We start from the raw sequence: 22,190 nt of genomic DNA, 5'->3' as shown, positions 1-22,190 counted from the left end.
TGTTTGCAAGGGTTGCTGTATGTGCTTCTGCTGGAGTCTGAAATTATCTTTCTTTCTTTCTTTCTTTCTTTCTTTCTTTCTTTCTTTCTTTCTTTCTTTCTTTCTTTCTTTCTTTCTCATTCATTCTTTCTAAACCTCCTGTCTTTCCCCCCTCTCTGCTAAAGCATTTCCTTGCTTAAAAAAGAAAAGTGCTCTTCTCCTAAGCAAAGAATATTTGTCAGTTTCACCATTGTTTCCACTAATGCTGCCTCAGAGTGTGCCTGTCACTTGTTTGTGAACATTTGCTTAAATGAATTTGCAATCTCTCTTGTTGTCAGAGCAAAATGCCCTGGGTGCTTGTAAGTGTTCCTGAGCTCCATCTCCATTCTCTTTCACTGTGAACAAGTCACTGAGAGGCCTAAAGGATATTAGCAGAAACCGTATTAATTGCTGCTAATTAAATAAAGCTGGCTGGGAAGCTGTCTCCTCTATTTGGCTAGGCTGGCTATCGGCTTTAATCCTATCATTAACTTTTATTAATTACCCCCTCCCCCCGTATAAACTAGTCCAGCTGCTTCTATTGCTATATGTCACTGATATGTTTCTTTCTGCATTCCAGTAAGTCCAGTATTTTTGATAAAGGACTATTCTTGCTCCCAGACATGGTTGTAAAAAAGCAAGGTCAGTCTCCTTAAAACACGGAAGGACTCAAGAGAGGGAGTATGAAACATAGAGCAAAAGAGTATGGAGAGAGGCTGGGGTACTCTGCTGGTCCAGAGTGAAAGAGAACCCAGGGTTCTAGCTGGGTTCCAGGAGGGTGAGCCCTCCTTGGTTGAAACTTCTGGAGTCTAGTTCTGGTTCTTGGTGGGGATGTCCTGGTCAGGACCCTTATATCTCCAAAACCTCAGTTTTCTCACCAGGAGTGCAGAGAATTTCCTGAGCCTCTCTTCCAGCCTCTATAACAGTATATGATGATTCTCCCTCCTCCTACCACCTCACAGCCCTAGGAGCTGCCCAACCAGAGCCACCCTCCAGTGGCAAGCAGACTTCCTAGCTCCTATGAATTTAAGGGCAAAAATGAAATGTTCCTTGTTTAGTGACCCCTGTTTATAGATGAAAGCTGAGTCCATATTCTGCCTCTTTGCCTACCCCTAATATCCCACCTTGCAAATGGCAAGTGGTCAAAACAGTCCTTGGATGACAATAAGCTTCCAGTGGCAGATTTCTGTCTTCTCACCTTTGCAAGCAAAAAAAAAAACAAAAACAAAAACAAAAACAAAACAAAACAAAAAAAAACACTTAAAAAAATCATAGCTTGGGAACTGTTTATAGCCCTTCACCCCCACTCACTTCTTTAAAAAATACATTAGACTGTGAATTGTGGAGATAGAATCATTACTGAAACTTGGAGAGAGAGAGAGAGAGAGAGAGAGAGAGTGAGTATGTGTGTGTGTGTGTGTGTGTAGTGATGTTATGAAACCATTTTTCCCTCTTCCTGTGGGAAAGGTCGTAATGTGTGGTATTTCACGGTTTTATATAAATCTTGGTTTAGGATGTGGAACAGACTCAATAATATATGCACTTTTGGCAGAGACTCCTTCGGACCCCCACCAATCGGAGGTAAATAAGAAGTTCCAGCGAACAAAAGAACAGAAACATTAATCGCTGCAAAACAAAATTCTTATATCCTTTAAAGACAGATTCATGTAAATTCCCCCGGTTCCTATCTTCAGTGTTAGAGCGCGACCTATAAAACAGGTTATTACATTTCAGCTGGCAACCCTGGATGATTGAAGGGGAAGCCTCCCCCCCCACCCCCGCCCCTCCTTAGTAGATACACTGTATACTTTCTGCCCCTTACCACAGGGGAACCTAAAGCTTGTCAAATGCAAAAGAAAACGCAGATGGGGCGGGGTAGGGGGGTGGCAGGGCTGCGTAGAAAAATATTTAGCCAATCCCACATGTGCTACCGCTATTTGGGCTGTTTTCGAGGCCCAGAGTTCGCTGTGCCTCTGAAAAAAACCAAGTACAGTATGCAAGGACCGCAGGCAACTTCGGAACAAGAGTGGAGGGCGGGAGCGAGTAGCAGCGCCCCCTCCCCAACCTCACCCGAGGCGGAAGCCTCCACCCAGCCGCTGTGGCAGAGGGGTGCTTTAGGCTGGAGGAGAGGGGTGACCGCAGGCGGATCCGCCGTCGTGGCGCGCTTCCCAGAGGTGCCGGAGGGCGTCTGCCCTCAGGGCGTGCCTCTGGAGAGGACTAGAGAGCTCCGGGTTGGCGAGATCCCAGTGGCCAGTGGGAGGCGCGCGATCCAAGGGGTTGCGGGGACGAGGCGGGGAGGGTGCTGGTTGGGTAGTCCTAAAGGTCCTCTCCTCGAATAAAAGGAAGGACTGATGGAGGGCGGGGGTCAGGGGCAATGTTCCAGGAGGCATCCCTTGCACTTCGGGCGGGGGAGATCAGGAGACCCAATGGTATCAAGGCCGGAGTAAACTGTTGGGCGCGCCGGGAGGAGGCGAGCACCGCCAGGCCTTGGCGCGCCGTGGGCGACTCCCAGGACTGCGCGGCCAGGACGCCGCGAGCCGTGGGGCATCCAGTGGGATCAAAGGAGCCAACGGAGTCCAGCCGGCGCGTCTGGGATTGTGGGATGAGGGGAGGGAGAGAAAGGATTGGCATGGGCGGGGAGATCCTGGCCTGGCTATGGTCCCCAGGAGGGGGTGTGTGCGTGTGTTTGGTGTGCGGGTCAACATGCTCTTGCCAGAGGCCGAGACCTGGGTGGATCTGAATGTGGGTCGACAGGCTCCCGGCTGGGTGCCCCAAGAAGGAGGGAGGAAGAAGGAGATGGAGAGGGGGAGGGGGAGAGAGAGAGAGAGAGAGAGAGAGAGAGAGAAAGAGAGAGAGAGAGAGAGAGAGAGAGAGAGAGAGAGAGAGAGAGAGAGAGAGATCAAGGGCAGCGAGGTCTGCGGGTTCCTCTGTGTGTGTGTCTCAGGCCCTGTGGCTCAGCACTGGAGCCGCCTGGCACCCACAGGAATGCGGCTTCTCCCGGCTCCCCAAGCCGCCCCCTGTTCCACAAGGAGGTGGCCGCCAGGAAAAAGGGGGGGAAAAGGGCAGAAATCCGCGTAAGAGCTTCAAACAAAGACCAATTTATCTGATCTTTTACAGGAGGGCCCAGGAGGCGGAGAGGGCACCAAGGAATCGCACTGGCCCTGCCGGCATGCCCCGGGCCTCCTGGGCTTTGTAAGGAGGTCCGAAAATAGGCGTAGAGGCTCGGGAGTATGGTGGGGATGGTGAAGAGGCCCACGAAAAAGAAAATTAAATCTTGGGGGTGGGCTTAACATCTTGGGAGCACTAGATTGAAAGCTAGGCAAGTGGGGACCAGAAGGGGCAGACAGAAGCCCCGGAGAGGTGGGTCAGGCATACTGCAAATAATGGTGGGGAGTAGTGCACGTTTGTATTAGATACAGGAATAAACAATAAAGAGAAAGAGGGAAGGTGGGAGGAAGGGCAAGGGAGAGAAACATCACACAGATATTTTTAGACTTTGCTCAAGATCTGTTATTTTTACATCCTTGGGCGCAGGACTGCAGGGAGTTAAATTCTCCTGGGAGAATCCCCATGGTGCCAGGGAAAACCCGCTGCAGAATGGTTTGCCAGAATATTTTTGTCCATGGCTCCCAGACCAAGTTAAAAAAAAAAAAACAACACACCAACAACCGCTCGAGAGAAGAGGCTATTGCGAGTGGAAGAAGTGAGATTAGCACACGGAAAGCAATCCTGAAACCAAGCCTGTCCGCGCTATGCCTGCCGGTGTCGCAGCGACAGACTAATGTCCTTAAAAGCAAGCAGCGTCAAGGCTGGAGGTGGAAGGGTGGTCCTTAAAGAAGAGCTTCTCTCTTCTTTCCCGGGAAAAATCCGAACTAACCATTCTCTCAGCTTGACCATCTCAGGTGACTGGGGATGTAGGGAAGGGATCCCTTTAGAAGCCAGGAATGGAGGTGGGGAGATAACAGGGAAGGCTAGAAAAACATCAGCCCTCTCCGTGTGCAGAAAAGGAAGGAGCATCTTCCACGCACATTCCCTCCACTCTCAGGCGGCCAGTGGATGGGAAATGCTAGAGGCGGACAGTAGGTGCGCCCCCTCCAGCCTCCCCAAACACGCACTCGAGGGCCCAGGGGAAAGTCCTTCTGCTGCTCTCGGATCGACGGCGGCGCAGGTTTCTCGAAGCCGGTTTCCCGGGTTATAAAGCGCCGGCTTCCGTGTAAAGGAAACTCAAAATCTTTACAAAAGAAGAAAGCAAAGTAGGAAGTATATCCCTCCACCCTTTCCCCACCATCCTCCCCTTCTCTGCCAGTGCAAAAAACAAAGTGGGGTTTCCTAGGCTTGCCCCCAGGTGCGTCGCCACCCGGAACTTCTTGCAAGAAAGGAGGGCTGGAGGGGAATGCAGAGGAGGAAAAGCAGCGGCAAGAAAAGCGGCCGCGCGGGCTTGGGGATGGCGGAGGAGGAGGGGTCCACAGCCCTGGCCTGGGCCAAGGTGCTGCCCCGGGGTCCCGGCAGGGTGCGCAAGAAGACTATTGAGATTCCCACCGAGGCCCAAGCCGTGGCAAGTGGGCAGGCTAGAAAGGAAAGGAATCGAGGAGATGGGGAGGAGAGGAAAGGAGAGGGAGAGAGAAGGAGAAAAAGCGAACACACAGGTAAATTCCCCTCCGGGCACGTAGCGTGCCTTTTCAGGTCTAGTTTCCCAACCCTGGAAGAACCTTCTCAGAAATCCTCAGATGACAGGATGTAATTTTTTATGTGATAATCTCCAACCCTCCCCCCCCCCACTTAAGAAGACTCTTTTGTCACATTTATTGCTGCCGACTTCTTAGCTGTAAAATATATCGTACGCATCTTGTAATTCCCAACATAGGATTTCCCTTGGTATCCTGAGGAAACAGAGTCAGGCGTACTAAACGACAGTCAAAAAGGTGCCCACAAGTCAGGCCGGAGCGCACAGCTCTAGACCAGGCTGCATCTCTGGTAACAGTGTGGATGTCTCTGAGCAGGGCCACAGGGAGAAGGATGGGACACAGGCCAAAGTTGCTACAAGTCCTTCCTCTCTGCCCCTAAGAAGGCTTCACAAAGGAGAAATCCCTGCAAACAGATTCAATTTCCCATCGTTTGGAACCTGCTTTGCCACTGTTTTATGTAAAAGCAAAGCAGAAAGAGCTCCTTCGTGAAAAAACCAGAGTGGTAAAGAGGATGGAGGAAAAAAAATATTTATAATATTATCTCACACGAGATGAAATCAAAACCGGGCCAAAATGCTTTCATTCCTTTCCTCCACTCTGCAGTTCCCTCTCTTGGCAGGAGAAGAAATGACCCCCCCCCCCCCATGCCCTGCTTGCCTTACTGATTTAGGTTTATCATTGTTCTCAAGCCCTGTGATCCTTTCCTCTCTGAAAGAGCTGAAATAAATTTTTAATCATACACCAAGGCGTCCAAGACCCTACCATTTGCCATGCTGCAAATATTTCAAATAAAAAAAAAAAACTGTAATAGGAAGGAAAATTTCTTCTTCTTGTTCAATAATTTCTCTCCTCCTCCTTCTTCTTGCCCTTCTCCTTCTTCTTGCCTTTCTTCTTCTTCTTCTTCTTCTTCTTCTTCTTCTTCTTCTTCTTCTTCTTCTTCTTCTTCTTCTTCTTCTCTCCTCCTCCTCCTCTACCTCCTCCTCCTCATCTCTGGAAGCTCCCATTAGAAGGGATTGTAATTTGTCTAATTGCTCTGCCAATACACAGAGGCTGTTTTTTTTTGGGGGGGGTGTGGGGTTCTCCATGATAATTGCTTTGAGCTTAGAATTCAGAGTGATTATTGATGGATTTCTGCTTTTTGACTCACACACAGGGTGGGAGGACCGGATTTAGATTCCAGCATTACTTTCTACCTGAAACAATTTGGGGTAAAACTTAAAATTATCTAAATGTTTTTGTGGTTAGGCAAAAAAACAAAAACAAAAACAAAAAAAAACAAAACCCCACCTAAATATATATTTTATGGCAGGACAATAAACAGGCCACATATGTATATAAACACATAAAGTACAGCACCCAACACATACACGTGTACAGCTTTGCATCCATGCAGCCCCCAATTTCTGTTTTCCTTTTTGCCATATTGGATCTCTGCAGAGTTGGCCTTCCTTTAATTGCCTGCATAAAACGTCACTAGCCGATTATAAGGAGGGCAAAAGGAGTATTTTTTAGAAACATTTTGCTTTCATGGTCGAAATAATTTTATTTATCCAGAATATACAGTTTAATTCCTCTATCTACACTTATTTACATGGTTAAAATAACATTGAAAAAAAGTCTTTTGAAAAGTTGAGGTCATAGATTTCAAGGCACCATTGATAGTGTCCACAGTTGCGCAAAAAAGTTCGTCAGTAAAAAAAAGAGGGGCTGGGGATCCTTTGAAATGCAATAACTTACATGCAAAAAAGCTTTACACATGAATCCTTTTTGTTTCCATTTTCCAACCTTCCCCAAATGAATTCCTTTCTTTATGACTCTCTAAAACAGCAAAACACAGCAGTCCCAAAAAGAGAGCAAGAGCAAGCCGCCTAATAGAGTGTCCCGGAGGCCAGCGCCAGTGGGTGCTGTAAGGAGCCAGGAGGCGGCAGGTGGGAATTGATTGAGCTGGCCGCGCTCGGGTACCAGGAAGCCGAGTTCTCCAGGTAGCTGGACGCGGGGGACTGGTTGGAGGTCGGAGGGTGGGCATGAGGGTGGTGGCTGAGCGAGCGGGACGAGCCCTGGGGCTCCCACACCGCCGGAGACTGCGGCGAGTTACACGCCATGGGGTCGCTGGAGCTGGGGCTGTGCTCCGGGGGCATCTCCCCGTTTTTCATTATCTTCTTGATCTTGGATCTTTTGTTCTGAAACCAGATTTTCACCTGGGTGGGGGAACAAAGGCACACGTTACCGGGTCACTCAGAGGCCGCCCGCGCCTTCCCCAGAGCGGCGACTGGAGGCATCTTGGGCCTCCAAGTGGCCCGGACCTGGCGTCTCCCTGTGGCTCGCGGCTTAAAGTCAGGGGGCCGAGCAGGAGGCCAAGTCCGGATCAGGGGCCCGAGAGGACACCCTGACCGGCTAGGTGCTCACCGGCCGCCGCAAGGGCGTGACTCGGAGGCCGCGGTTTGTAGTTTTTGTTCGGGCGGGGGGAGGGGGGGCGCGAAGGTCCCCGCGGCGTGCGCCCACGTGTGGGCCTGCGCCGTGCGCGCGAAACGCTGCGCCGCGAAGGTCTCCAAAACAATGGCTCGAGAGCCGCGCGAGGGCTTTGGGGCTGGCTGTGTGCGCGCGAGTGTGGAGGGAAAGGAGCGGTGTCCCCATCTCCCGCCCAATTCCCTCCACTCCCTCCTCAGCTTCCAAAGGTCAGAATGCGCCTGCAGCTCTGGGCGGCGATTCGAACATTCTTCATTTTTTTTTTTAATAGGCCCCAGCAGGGTTGCAGTGGGGGTGAAGGGAATGGGACAAGCAGGGGATGATATCCCGCTCACCACAGCGCCCCCTCCCCCCCCCCCCCCCCCTTTGAGACCCTCTAGCTGCTATGGCCGAAAGCTCCGCAGGAGCGGGGCGTGACCTTTCAGCTTTCCTGCCGGAGGCGACCTTCACTGCCCGGGACCAACGCGAAGCCGCCGGGCCGGCTCACCCCCAGAGGCTCTGCACTGTGAAGAGGACCAATTTCTCAAGGCCGTGAGAGTGTCCTAGAAATGACCCTCCCCTTGTTTCCCATCTAGGAAATCGGCCCCTCGCCCCTGGAGGCCCGAAGCGAGGGGTGGGGGGGGTGAGCGACGTCTCCATCCCGTCCCCACAGTCGCACGGCGGCGACACCCGGCCGGGCTCGTGGAGGTAAGGGCTGGGGGCCGTGTCTCTCTGTCTGCGAGTTTCTGGCGGGTGCTATCCAGTCGGTTCCAGCCCGTCAGGACGGAACCGCGCGGCCCAGCAGGCAGCCGAGGCGGGGCTCCGGCCGGGCCGCCGGCGGATTTACCTGCGTTTGCGTCAGTCCCAGCGAGGCGGCCAGCTCCGCGCGTTCGGGCAGGGCGAGGTACTGAGTCTTCTGAAACCTTCTCTGCAACGCGGCCAGCTGAAAGCTGGAATAAATAGTCCTGGGTTTACGAACTTTCTTTGGTTTGCCATTCACCATCCTCACCTCGGGCTCGGCCACTTCTTTCTCTAAATAATCAAAACAGACTCGGTTAGAGTTTGTCGACAGTGTTTCGTTTACAGAACCCTCAAATACAGTCCTTAGGGGTTTTGTTTATTTGTGTTGTTTTGTTCTGTTTACCACGCAGTCTTCCATCCCCGTGGCACCTCCTTTGCTTAACAAGACCCAGAGAAATATGCCCCTCTCCGAAACCGTGGAAAAGCCAGGTGGTTTGATTAATTCCCTACTCTGTTCATTCAGGTTCTTGTGGGCTTGTGCAGAGCTCTTTGTACAGCACAGCTCCCTTCTTGGAGTCTGGGATTTAGCCCTTGCAGCCGTTCCTGTTGCACCCTGACCTGTTGTTACGCCCACCCTGTGCTCACCCTCGTTTTTGGGGCGAGCGTGGCCAGCCCCTCCTGGGGCTTCAAGGGAAGGCCCTGGGCCTTGACATCCCCCGCCCCCCCCCCCCTCCTCCGCCCCGCTACTTCTGTCGGCGTCTGTTCGGGCGCCCGCAGAGACCAGACGCTTGGGCAGGGAAGACGCTAACCGAGGTCTCCAAAGTTCAAAGACCCACAAGCAAACTATGCTCCTTCAATTCAGCAGCAAAAGGTCCAGGCCGCTGCAGACAGAGGGCCGATTATGCAGCCCCCATAATCTCCCTGCAGATCTGCGAGGGCACAGATGTGTCTGGTTTCTTTTACAAATAGACTTAATAAGTTCTTGGCCAAAAGAAAAAAAAATCTTTCACTTATGCACGAAATAAAGAGACACTGAAAGGAACGAAGACATACCACCCCCTGGGCTCTCTTTTAAAATTTAGTAAGAGTCACACATTGAAAAGGATTGGGTGCTGGGGTGTTTTCGTAGGAAAGGGGCGGCAGGTCAGGACGAATTTCTCAAAGTCGTGAATATATTTGGGGGGGGGGGCGCGGGAAGACTTTCTGAAAGCCTGTCTTACAAACATACCCTGGGGCCACAAGTCCCCTTTCCGAAAAGTACCACCTTATCAAAAGTACCATCTCTGCAAGGGGTGGAGAACCTTTCCCCTGTGTGTGTGTGTGTGTGTGTGTGTGTGTGTGTGTGTGTGTGTGTGTGTGGCAAGCTCCTGGGAGAGAGGAAAGGGTGGAGAATGAGAGCTGTGGTCTCTATTCTGCCAAAGAAGGGGATTCTAATATTAGCAGGATTATTAATGTGCTAGTGGGAAGAGATCAAACCCAACCAGCAAAACCTCTCCAAGGAGACCTCATGCCTCTCTTACCGCCCAAGCTAACCCTCTTCAACTCTCCAACTAAGTTTCAAGGCGAAAAGAGAGGAGGTGGGGAAGAGGAAGAGAAATTGTACGCACCCCTCAGCAACCCTCCTCCACCCTTAAATGCCTTTTTGTTTTTGGAAATGCCCTGGATAAACCACAAGGCTCTCTGCGCGTTCTTCCTCTGGCGGGCTGCAGCTCCCCAGTCCTCAACCCCCACCCCGCGCGCCCAGGGCACCGACACCACGCTGGCTCGTGGCTGCTCTCAGACTAATCCCGACAGAGTCTTTGAGGCAGCCTTCCACTCCCACTCGCACCAACCGAGCACGCTCACCAACAATTCCAACGACTAACCTCCCCTTTATTACGCAAACGCCACTCAGGCTGCTTGATTCTTTCTTCTCTCCACCCCTAGCCCCTTTGCAGCCTAGTTGGCTTCCAGACCAGGCAAGTTGGGAATCCAGAAACTTGAGGGCCCCCCACCCCCAGGTGCCGGAGTGGAGGATTCTACTAAGGAGGATTCTTCTAAGAATCCCTAAAATGCTGGCCCAGGAGAATCTCTCTTGGTTGCAGAGTCCAGGCCCCCCTCCCTTCTGCCGGGCGCGCCCCCACTGTAGTGGTTGTCGCGGGCCCCAATCTCCCACCCCACTTCGCGCCTCTGGAGTTCTGGCTGCCCCTGTATCTGCCCCCATCCCGCACCCCCCCTACCTGGCTGGCTGGTGGCGCTCGGGACGCGGTTGTAAGCGCCGCCGTACTGGTGGTAGGGGCTGGCGTAGCTGTAGTCGGCGTAAGCTTTGGCGGGGTAGCTGCCGGCGGAGCCGTTCACGCCATGGTACTGGTACTGGTAGGGGTTGAGCGCTTTGCCGTAGGAAGCCGAGGTAGGAGAGCAGTAGCCGTGTGGGGCTCCCCCCGTGGGACTGTAGTAGTCGGAATCGGTGGCCGACGACTCGGGCAAAGTTGGCGATTCCTGAGACGGATGGTGCATGGCTGCGGACGTCTGGAACGGAGCTTGGAAGTCGCCGGATCGGATGCTGGGGACCCTTCTGTCAAACACTCCTGTCATCGCTCACAGGCGGCGGCTGTCCTTGCTGCTGTGGCGGCGGCTGCTGCCCGAGTTGGCTGTGGGGCTGCTCTGGTCTAAGCAGACATGGCTGTGGGAGCGAGGGAGGAGGAGGAAGAGGAGGAGGAGGAGAAAAGGAGGAGGCGGCGGCGAGGAGGAGGCTGGGAGTCGTGGAGGCTCTGTCTCCGGCTGGCTGACTGATGGCTGAGGCGCAGCACAGCCTTGGTTAAATCCTTAATTGCGCGCTTACGCACAGCGGGGTGGATCGGGTTCCATTGGCCAGGGCCTCGGGAGCAGCAGCAACACCCTAACTCGTCCAACTAGTTTTAGCACAACAAAGCATTGCTTAAAAAAGAGGGAGAAAAAAATGGAGGGGGTGGGGAGGAGTGTGTGTGTGTGTGTGTGTGTGTGTGTGCGCGCGCGCGCGCGCGGGGGGGGGGGGCGCACGCGTGTGTGTTGTTGTTGCTTGTTGGGGGAGGGTGTCTCAGACAATCTGTTTTCAGTGAATACCAAAGACAACGCAGGAGCCCCAACACCCAGCTCAGTAATGTCTGGAGACAATGTGTTCCAATCAGCAGCCTCGGAAAGTGCACATGTTTGGGGGATGAGGTCGGCGATGGTCTTTCCTTGTTCCCTACCTCCCCACTCCTGTGGCTTGCAACTGGGGCTTGTGTGGAACTGAAGGCTGATGTTGAAATGAGGAATCAAAGCAGGGTATGGGGGGAGGGAGCAGGGATGTGGGACCGGAGGTGGGAAGGAATAGAGAGCAATATTTTTGGTGGGGTGCTGAGAACCAAGTTGCAACTTACGGGTGTTGAAAATTTGTGATTTGGGGAATGACACAAATTTGCAGCAAGCACTTCTTTTGCACAAGATGAGTACTTACTTCTCAGACAAGGGCTGGATAAGGATGCTCAAGAATGCACGCTGTCCATTGAGCTGTTAATGGCAGAGAGAGTTCCTGCAACCCTAAATCTCTACAGTCACTTAAAAATATCATTGTCACAAGCACAAATAACTTAATGATGCCAAAATTGCTGGTCCCCAAGAAGAGCAGGCAGCCGCACATTTTGTTTAATATTCTTGTCTACGCGGACACCATTGGAATAGAGGGTCTATAACTGTGTTCAGTGGCCAAATACTCCTGCAGAAGTGAATGGTTCACTTACGATCTATCATTACTCCAGTACCGAATGGGGAAACCCTAGGAAGACTAGGAAGTAGGGACAAAAGCTGTTTGGGGTGAGGTTGTGTGAAGTCCATGAATCTCCCCCTCCAAGCTCCATGGACGTGGCAGCAAAGGGCTTGCCTTTCTAATTCCCAAGTCCCGCTTTCTGTATTCTCCTTCCCTTCATTTCGCGTGGCAGACATGCCTCAACTGATAATGCAAAGGGAATAAAGGCTCCATAATCAAACACTTGGTACTGGAGGTGCAGAGTTTGCTTTTCATGACAGTCACTACTGCTGTAGTGGTGATGCAGCTGGGAGCTTAGAAATTTAACATAAGTCAAACTACCGCACCCCCATATCCACTCCCCTAAAATAGGCAACTGCAGGAGCTGGATCCTAATTTGGGCCCTCCCAGCATCTATCTCCAGGGAGTCTGAGAACCTAAGACCCAGAACCTAGAACCTGGGCTGGTGGGGCCTCTCATTCCCTCACCCACCCACTCTCAACCAAAGAAAGTGTCCACGTTAGTTGTGTTTAGTGCTAGTTTAGCCTTACCTTAGTCATAGAGCTACTCTGACCCAAAATAGGTTGGCAGGGAGAGCTAGGGTTCTGGAACTCAGAGCAGGATGTCAGCCTAGCTGCGGAACCGCGAACTGGAGTGACCACACGTGCACTAACTCCTCACTTCTGCAGTCTGGGTGTGGTAAAACCACAGCTATTGCCGCACTACCCTTTGAGGACAGTTTTAGGACAGGAATGCACAGGGAAGGGGAGGTGTGTGTCACAGGGTCCCCACAGCATTCCCCCTCTCCCTGCACCCCCCTCCCCACCCTGGCCCAAGCCTCCTGCTTTAGGCCTGTGGAGCCCTGAACTTCTCTGAGATAGTCCACCAGGAAACAGAGCTTTGGCTGTTTACCCCTTGCCTCACGCTGTCGATTTTGGCATCGTAGTTCACCCCCTGGGTTTAAACTGTGAAGAACTACAGGACATCGGGAAAGCAGTGCCAAACCCATACTGCTTGCAGTTCTGGTCTCTGTGCTGGAGAAGTTCTTGGCACCCACTGAGTCACCTTACACACATCCTGCCATTTAATTACATGAATCGCTTCCCCAGAGTAATGCCAAGGATGGGTCAAAGCACCTCCTGGCAAAGGCAAGTGGAGCAGGGAGCTGGGCTGCCTTAGCGGGTCCCCACACCCCCCACTTTTTATTTGTTATAGATTTAAAAGTTACTGGACAGGGGCGCCTGGGTGGCGCAGTCGGTTAAGCGTCCGACTTCAGCCAGGTCACGATCTCGCGGTCCCTGAGTTCGAGCCCCGCGTCAGGCTCTGGGCTGATGGCTCGGAGCCTGGAGCCTGTTTCCGATTCTGTGTCTCCCTCTCTCTCTGCCCCTCCCCCCGTTCATGCTCTGTCTCTCTCTGTCCCAAAAATAAATAAAAAATGTTGAAAAAAAAATTTAAAAAAAAAAAAAATAAAAAAATAAAAGTTACTGGACAGAGGGAAATAAGGTCAATACGACTATGCTCCAAATGGTTATGTCCTTAGACCTTGCTGAGAAAGCAGATTTCAACTAGTACGAGATTGGAAACTGAAAATTTGGGGCATGATTTAGAAGTTAGGGATCTGGTCGAGAACACAATGTTACAATGTTAAGTTAGTTTATTTATTTTTATTTTTTTTAAGTTAGTTTAGACCTTACTAAATTTTGCTTTTCCCTCCGTCAAAAAAAGACATTCTCGTATTTTATCCAAGACAAAAAGGAACGGGGTGGTAGGGAAGGATTTAACGTCTTTGTTTCAATTCCTAAAGCGCTGGCCCACATGCCAGACTAGAGGCACTGGCACAGAGGCCGCTGCTGTGTGAGACCTCCAAATCTGGGTGTGCCTCTGGAGATCCAGAGCCTTAACTTTCTTGATTTTGTTCTTTTCTAGCTGGACTCCAGTTCCCCCTACCCTTTCCTCATAGGCAGCGGGAGGAGGAGGGAGCTCTAAGTTAAAAGGAGTTTGATCACAATATAGTTCCATTTCATTTAACGTTTTGGAGTCCTTGTGGCAACCGGGCCTGCCCCCCATCCCCCCCCCCCACATCCTCCCCCCCGCCCACACCGCCCCGCTTCGGATCAAAACCCCGGGCGCAAAAGCTCTGAGAATCTCGGCTCTCAGGGTAGAAACTTTTGCTGGTACTGTGGGTGGTAATCACACCAAAGGCCTAGAACTTTGCTTTAAGGCCAGCGAGCTGTTGCCTCTTTCAAAACCCACCGACAGGCCCAGTCGTGGAGGAACAGCTCCACGGCAGCAAAATTATCCAGAAGTACTCTCCCCACTGAGACACGTAGGAAGAATGTGAGTAATTCCATCTCCTGGTAGCCGAAATTTGCACGGGGCGAGAGGGGGCGGACGTGGGGGGCGGGATGGACCCTAAGAGAAGTGCAAGTCTTTACCGTGAGCGCCACCCAGTGTCCGTGAGGGATGGCGCGCGCAAATGCGTAACGTTTCCCGAGCTGTGAGTCGCTGGCTGGACAATGCTGGCAGGTCTTTGGGGTTCGAGTACACTACTACGTGGCTTTCCTTCTTTTTGCTTCCGGCAGACCTTTCTCTCCACCCCATGCCCTTTAGCTCCTTTCCTTTACTACTTATACATTCACACTTTTCCTCCCCTCCTTCCACCGGATCAGCTTTTTCTGGGATTCAGTACGAAATCTGGCGATTTGGGGGAGTAACACGCTCCGTTCAATCTGCTCAACTGGGATGACTGGGAATAGTTGGCGGTGATCTTATCTCCTTGACAGTGAAGCAGGCCCTCGTCTAACTGGATGAGGCGCTCCAGAGCCTGCTGGTAATTCTCTGCTTCTCTGGGCTGAAATGGTAGTGCCGCTGAATTTGAAGGAGGAGTGCCTTGGAAAGGGTTGGGAAAGATTATTTTAATAAGCTGCATTAAATGCAGTTTTCTCCCTCTGGTCCATCTGGAAGACTCTTTACTTGTAGGCTTGTGAAAAGCAGAACATCCTTTCATTGGGACTTGAAGTTCAGTCAAATCACTGCATCTGAAAATATTTAATTTATGTACTTAAGATCTTTTTAATACGGAAACTATTGTTTCATTTATTTAAAACATTGTGCACATCCATCAGATGTGCCATTCAGGTAGATAAAGGAACCCATAATATGATACTGGCATTATATGTGCAAACTTGATACAGTGCTTTTGGACTTTAGGATTTTTATCAGTGAACTACCTGCTTTTTAAACGTCCCATTCTTGGCTTATTTTACTTTTTATTTGCGATGCTTTATCCATTACTTTTCTTTATCTGTCTAGTGAAAAAAGCTCTCAGAGAAGTTCACTGTTATTATGTCTTTATTGATCATGAACCACATAGAGTACTTTTCATCCCAGAAATATCAAGCACAACAAAGCTGGCTGTCATACATTTTGTGGAGATAGATCTGAATAATTCTATTTACAATGGAGTTTCATTTTTCTTTGAACTAGGTCTCTAAGACCACGTAATAACTTAAGGTAACAGCCTTGAAATATTCAATCTGATGTTTGTTTAGAAGAGATATATTTCTATGAACTGAGGTGAGGTGAAAAGACAGGAACGATTGTTTCAAAAGTGGTGAAAGCTTTCAAAAATATCACAAGTTGTTGGTCATTGGTTTTGGCAACTCAGCTGAATGGCCTTTGTGTCTCCCAACAGAAAGCAAGGCACACCGGCTTGGAACTGACATTCAGAGGTGGTTCACCCTCTGAGTTAGCAAAACTGTTTAATTCCCCCACCGAAGTTTAAAGTTCTTCCCATGTATTCTCAAGGCTGAACTAACCAGGCCCAACCCAAAATGCTTTGAAGCCCTTATGAATTGACAATGAGCTCACCCAGGGAGGGAGGTGAGGGAAAGAGTATGGGAGTTGATGGAAAGGATAGGTAGAAAGATTCCTCCCATGCTGAAATTAATTTCAGTACCCCCCCCGCCCCCCCATCCTCAAGAAAAACGTGTTTGGAGTTCAAGAGTGTCTCTACCAAAGTCATCTCAAAGGATTCACTAGCAAACAATTATAGAAATATTCTGAATATATTAAAAATCCCCAGAGGGGGAAACTATTTTCCACTTAATTCCAACCTAACAGGGTTTTTCAGTTTATTTCCAAATGATAGTGCAGATCATAGGCTTCTGCACATTTTATTTTTATAATTAAGACATTAAAATATGTTTATTCATTTAACTTAAACATAACTGGCTAGGAAAAGGCCTTAAGTATCCACTCTAATCTATTCTCTATGAAACGAATTTAATATACCACAGCTGAAAACACTTCAAGTTCATCTAAGTAGGAAGTAAATGGGATTATATTATTATATGTCTTTGCAAACTGAATTGAGTCATATTCTTCATCCTAAACTCAGATTTCATCTTCTTGAAAGGAAGGTTTGGCTGTGATACTATTTACAAAACCTTTATTCTTCTTAAAGATATATAAATATTCCAATTAAAAAAAATACCCCTTGTGGAGTTAAAAGAAAAGTAATCGGCAGACAGGAATTCAGAGCAATGATCCAACTCTGGCAAGGAAATAGCAAGAGTGAAGCTTAAGTCATCTTTAATAACATCCTAATTCCAAGATCAATTTAGAATTTTAAAGTTCATTGATCCTAAGCCACTGTATTTTTATGATCTGACAACACTGTAGGCAAAGATGTAAAAAACCACTTCTAAAGTCAAATCCATTCAGATTATTCAAACACTGTGAGCTGGGTAAAACTTGGCGCATAATGTATATGCACATGGGCAGATAGTATAATGTTATAGATGTTTTTGTGCTCTCTCTTAATTATATTATTTTAATAGATTAAAACAAACAGCAAGAAAATACAGAGTCTTTTTCTACAGCTGTGTTTACTACCTTATACCTTTTATAAAGAAAAAGATTCTTAAACAGGCAGCCCCAGCCTGAGATAAGAGGTTTCCCTGCTGTGTTACACAGCATAATCAGTCGAAGGCACAGTGCCCACCTGGACTTGCATCCCTCTGTGCTCCTGCAGAAGAAAATTAAGGCAACAGAAAGGAAAATTCAATAGCTTTCCAAGTGAAGTGTAGCTGACACAGCAACGGAGTCACTTTTTAAAATTGTGGGCAGAAAAGATACATTACTCTGCCATCCAGAATCTTAGTTATGGTCAACTTATTTAGCCATGGGGATATATATTATGTCAAATTTTGCTTTTGCAACATTAATTCTTTGGTTTTATTTCACTGACTCAACATGGTCTCAACAGGCTCTTGGGTGGTGCATTTAGCAAAGTATCATATGAACATATACATTCATATAATTTATTGCCACATCTTGGTTTACAATTTTGGGTTTGTGACTGCATGCACCCATGGTTTGAGTGCATTTTCACAGTTTTAACCCCAATGGATGTATGCATTTCAATTGGTTACTTAAGAAATCAGGGAACACTTTCGTTGCTGTTGTAACTTTCAACAGACCCCTCTTTTCAGGCAACATACTATGTGTCTGCATGCACTATGGTTAGTCTAAAGTGGGATGGGGGAGGACATGAAAATGGGAGAAGGGGATCAAAAAGTACAAACCTCCAAGTTATAAAATAAATAAGTCATGGAGACGTTATGTATAGCATGATGACTATAGTTAATAGTACTGTATTGCATATTTGAAGGTTACTAAGAGGGTAGGATCTTAAAAGTTCTCATGATAAGAAGAAAAACTTTGTAAGTACTTATGGGGACAGATGTTAACTAGTCTTATTATGATCATTCCATAATATGTATAAATATCAAATCATTATGTTATATTCTTGAAACTAATATAATGTTATACATCATTATACTTCAACAGGAAAAATAAAATAAATGGGGAATTTTTCTTATAAGTTCCAAGGAATCCTTGGAACTATAGAGGGAAAAGATAATTCTGTTTATGTAACTCTGGACTGCAGCTAGCCACACGGAATATCCTCAGACACTGCATTAAATCCTCTCCTAGAGAAAAAAAGTGAGGATGAAGATCAACAAATTAAATCAACAAAAAGCAAATACAGGTGAGTGTAGCTGCATCCATACATGGAAAAACTGAACATATTCTATGGATATACCATTCTTTCTCTACATTTTGTTGTTTGGCTCTCTCACTGCTTCAGGGGTTTTAACAGCTTTTCCATACTTGCCATTTAATAGTTTCAGACACTTACAGCGTTGTGTCATAGAATAACTGTGCTAGGTCTTTGGTAGTTAAGCTATATAGTAAACTTGGAGAGGATAGGGAAAAATTTTTAACACTGAGAAAAGAAGTGAACGAACCATCTTTGTCCAGTGATAGTATTTTTAGTAGAAGCCAGTGAATTAGGTGTGAAACTAGAGGGAAAAAAGTATTCAGCAATTAAAATCACCTGGTAAATCTCTAACTTACAAGAACAATGGAAAAGATTGGAAGGGAAATAGGTGGAAGAATGGAAAGCAAAAAGATAAAAACAGCCAGGCATTAAGAACCACCCTGTCATCTCTGAATTAGAATCAACATTAGGGTGGCATTTAGGAAAAAACACTTGTCCACCCAAGGTTTGTCTTTGGGGAATACTTCCTAGAGAAGTTGGAATGAATGAAATAGAAGGTGCTAATGACGGTTCTTTTCTTTTGACTCTCCTGTTACTAGAACTGGGGTCACTAAAATCCCATGTGGCTCTGATATCACACTTCAGGAAAAAAAGTTCTCCAAGTTTTTCCAATATAAGGCTGGGCTCCATTCCTCTTTGTGGTATTATGACAAACATTTGGCATGTCTTTTGCAAATTTTGTAGCCTTTCAATGTTTTTTTTTCCAACTACATAATTCACTTTACTTTCATAGTAGCCTAAAGAAGTAGCTATGTCAGGTTGTTATGTGTGGTCTTCAACTTTGATACATTTGCTTTTCCTTTAACTTGAACCCATACTCCATATTGGCACTCCTAGCGCGTGCTTTATTGAGCCATTATGTGGTAGCACTGTTGTGAGGCACTACTGTCAGGAGTAAAGCTCCTGGTCTTCGAGGGCTGGTGTGAACGCCGCCAAGTGAGTGTCCCTTTCATGCCACACCATGTCTTTAATATCTGGGCATGGGATTGCTGGCTTATGCAGGGCTGCCCTCTCTCCAGCCTGGCCTATTTCCTCTTCTCTTCATACCACCATCCTTGCAATTCTCTGTCTCTCCATGGGCATTGGGTTTGCCTGAGCTTCTGTTGGTCCCTGTAGGTTAGTGGGCACCTGAGAAAGAGAGATGCCTGGCTCAGCTCCCCCATGCCCATGGAAGACAAGCTGTTGCCTCCTCTGCACTCTAGGTGGTTGGGCCAGGGGGAAGAAGCACCAGGAGGAACCATAGTTAGGGACTTCATGTCTGTTTAGCTCTTTAGAATAACTATCCGCTTTCAAATACATATATTTTGAATTAAAGGTACTCCTGGATATCCATGTGACAGATTAATAAACAGAAGCCCAAGAATCCACTTTCATCATCACCACCATCACATCATCATCATCATCATCATCGTCATCATACTTGAATTTGCTTAGAGGTTTAAACTTAAAAGAAACAGAGGGCTCCCATATAATTTAATATTTTCCCTCACAATATTCTTGAGAGGAAAGTAGGGCTTTGAGAAACCTGACTTCCTAACTTCCTATTTGACATACACTACATAAAACTGTGCTGTTACCTAAGACTAGTCAAAATTTTCCATCGTTAAAATGCTATCTGTGTACACACACACACACACACACACACACACACACACACACACAGAGAGAGAGAGAGAGAGAGAGAGAGAGTCCTAAACTGAAACAAATTTGCTCCTCTTTAAAAAAAATAACATCCATTAGGCATTGACTGTGTGCTAACTGCTTTCTGTGTGTTATTTTATTTCATCTTTACAACAGAATATAAGGAGGTGCCATTGTTCACCCATTTATAGTGACGAATGAGAGACAGAGGATAAGAAATTTAATTAGGCTCCCGTGGCTAGTAAGTTTATTGCATGGGAAAATCTCCAAAATCAGAAATCCTACACCCTATGGAAAAGAAAACCAAAAATTTTGGCTTTAGATACCAGAATAACATTTCTGTTGATCTTCTCCTTTTCTTTGTATTCTTACACTACAGACACGTGCAATAACTCTTTTAGTTATAATGGTTTGTTTACATCAACAATTTCCTTTTCCTGTAATGAATCACACTTTTCTTTAGGATCCGTTGCTGGATATTAGCATCCACAACTTAGGAAATTGAACTAAGATGTGAGTTATATCTGGGAGTGTGGGGGTGAGTTAGCATTGGAGCCAGGAAATTCAGGTTAAGTTGCTCTAATAGAAAGCTTAATTCCATAACTGATGTTAAATGTCAATGAGCAGTTGGTCCCTGGAACTAACTACGGACAAACCCACATAAAACTGAGCTAGAGATCCTATTTCTCCATTTACCTCCATTCTTTCCTTTCTCCCACCCCATCCACCTTCACATTCACATATGTATCACACACACCCATTTATATACTATTTTGGGAAAAATTTCAGTTTCTTCTCAGTTGTGTGTAAGGTGACTATATATTGTATCATTCAAACCAGGACGCTTTTGAAAGTGAAAAGGGGATGGTAATAACTACCCTACAATAACAGGAATAAGCTGGGATGGTTCTGGCCAAACTTTGATTTTTATGGTATATTTCTAACACTCCTCAAAGTCTATCAGGAGGCCATTTTGGGAAGTTCTGTCCTGTAGCCTGGCATCATGGGAATTTGCATGGTAGGTAGAGCAGAGATTTTCTAGGTGCCTCGGATTTGAGCTACTTAGCCTCTACCCAGGGGATTAGTTAAGAATAGTCAGGACCACCTTCTGTAGTAGTGCAAGTTGTGCACTACACAAGGTTGCCATGATGAAAGGAAACTGGGAGCTGAAATCCAGCCCTTAACCATACTTACCAGCCATGTGTTCAGGAAGGGGCTGTATTTGCCCCAAGAAAGTTGCATCTGTTTCTAACTCACACAACTTCACTAGACTCTAACTCTCACTGTATAGACTGGTGGAATCCCTGAGTACAGCATGGTCCAATCTTTTGTCTGACTTTTTTATGTGTTGACTCTAAATCCCTTATTTCATTTTGATTATTATCTTTTTAATAGTCTTGGCAGAGATCACGCCTCTGCATTTTTAAAATCATTTCATCTGAATCCCCCACATAATAGAAAACTTCAGAGAACTGAAATTCAAGGCTCCCAAATGCACAAATGTATATTGAAAGGTTTTGTTTTCTTTTCAGCTTGGACCTTCCTAAGGCTTTTCCAAATCTGGTATATAGGGAGGATAAATGGTGTGCCTAAACTAACCATGCGTTAAGGGGCTGTATTTCTTTTCTTCTGTGAGGTGTGCCATGTATAACAAAGATATCTCTCTCACTGCCAAGGTGTCTTCAGAAAGCGAAACTTGGAGAACTATTACCTTTCACAAAACTTTTCAAATGTTCTCCCTGCCCTTGACAAAGATAAGACTATCTGGTGCAATTAATGTTGGACCATAGACCCAAAGAACAATGAATGTTTCAAACACAAATTGCTTTTGAGAATCATAGTCCTATTCTGGGCTTGAAGATATTCATGTAGGAAATTAACAGAGAATTTTAATAAAAACTCTTTGGATAAAGAAAATTAGATGAGGGATGCTAGTTTGTCTTTTAAGTTGCTTGAGTACATCTGTCATAACAGACATTGCCCCAGATTGTGGAACCCTTTCCTTCTAACATCTTTTAATGGTAGTAGAACTTACAATGCCATAATTTCCTTTCATTTTTGACAGTGTTATACTATCTTTATAGACTTACACTGACAGCATTTCATCTTGACATCATTAGATTATCTCACCTGACTTTTGCATGGCACACATCGTTACACTATGGTGATGGCGCTATACAATTACCAGTGAAATGAATAGGGTATTAACATGATCACTGAAAAAAAGTTAGCACATACAGATATAGTATTCTTCATTTGAGAGCATTTTATAGCTATTAATTAGTCTGCCCAACGCTCTTGGGATCCAGCGAAACTTATTATTCTTTTTTTTTTTTCCAAGTAGGATAATAAAAGGCACTGACTTTCATTAGACAATATATACAGGACCAGGCAATGGCTGAACTTTTCTTAACTTATTTGACTTTTTTAGCCTAAAAAATTTGGGTATAAAGATGTGAAGTTACTAATCACTGTCTTGAAAGGCTAGGCATGTAAGAAACTTGCACTTCATTTAGGAATTCCACTTTTCCTCTTTTTCATTTTCGTGATTATCATGACAATTAATGAGAGTCCATTCTACTAGGTTTTGTGAATGTTGATAAATACATAATCTGGACTTATTTAAAGGTTTCATTTAACAAAATGCAATTGATTTGGTCTGAGAAAAATCACTTAAGTTTTAATCACTAATCAGGAAATCATGTGATTAAAACTTAAGTAATTTTTTCTTATATGATATACAGGCAACTTTAGGACCATACAAATCTTGATAATTGAAAAGCCTTGA

General features: G+C 46.8%; 1 protein-coding gene across 1 annotated transcript; it reads right to left on the bottom strand.

Moving 5' to 3' along the window:
- Positions 1-6,220: 6,220 nt before the first annotated feature.
- Positions 6,221-10,769, bottom strand: DLX5 (distal-less homeobox 5). Its single transcript, XM_058725009.1, has 3 exons — positions 10,109-10,769; positions 7,996-8,180; positions 6,221-6,901 (listed from the first exon to the last, which is right to left on the bottom strand). Exons 1-3 carry the CDS (start codon positions 10,461-10,463, stop codon positions 6,572-6,574), a joined length of 870 nt encoding a protein of 289 aa, XP_058580992.1. The 5' UTR covers positions 10,464-10,769; the 3' UTR covers positions 6,221-6,571.
- Between the last annotated feature and the right edge of the window lie 11,421 nt (positions 10,770-22,190).

Source organism: Neofelis nebulosa, chromosome 4, assembly GCF_028018385.1.
Source record: "Neofelis nebulosa isolate mNeoNeb1 chromosome 4, mNeoNeb1.pri, whole genome shotgun sequence".
Taxonomy (NCBI): domain Eukaryota; kingdom Metazoa; phylum Chordata; class Mammalia; order Carnivora; family Felidae; genus Neofelis; species Neofelis nebulosa.
Note: the sequence above shows the minus strand (reverse complement) of the source record. Positions and strands in the feature narration are given on the sequence as shown.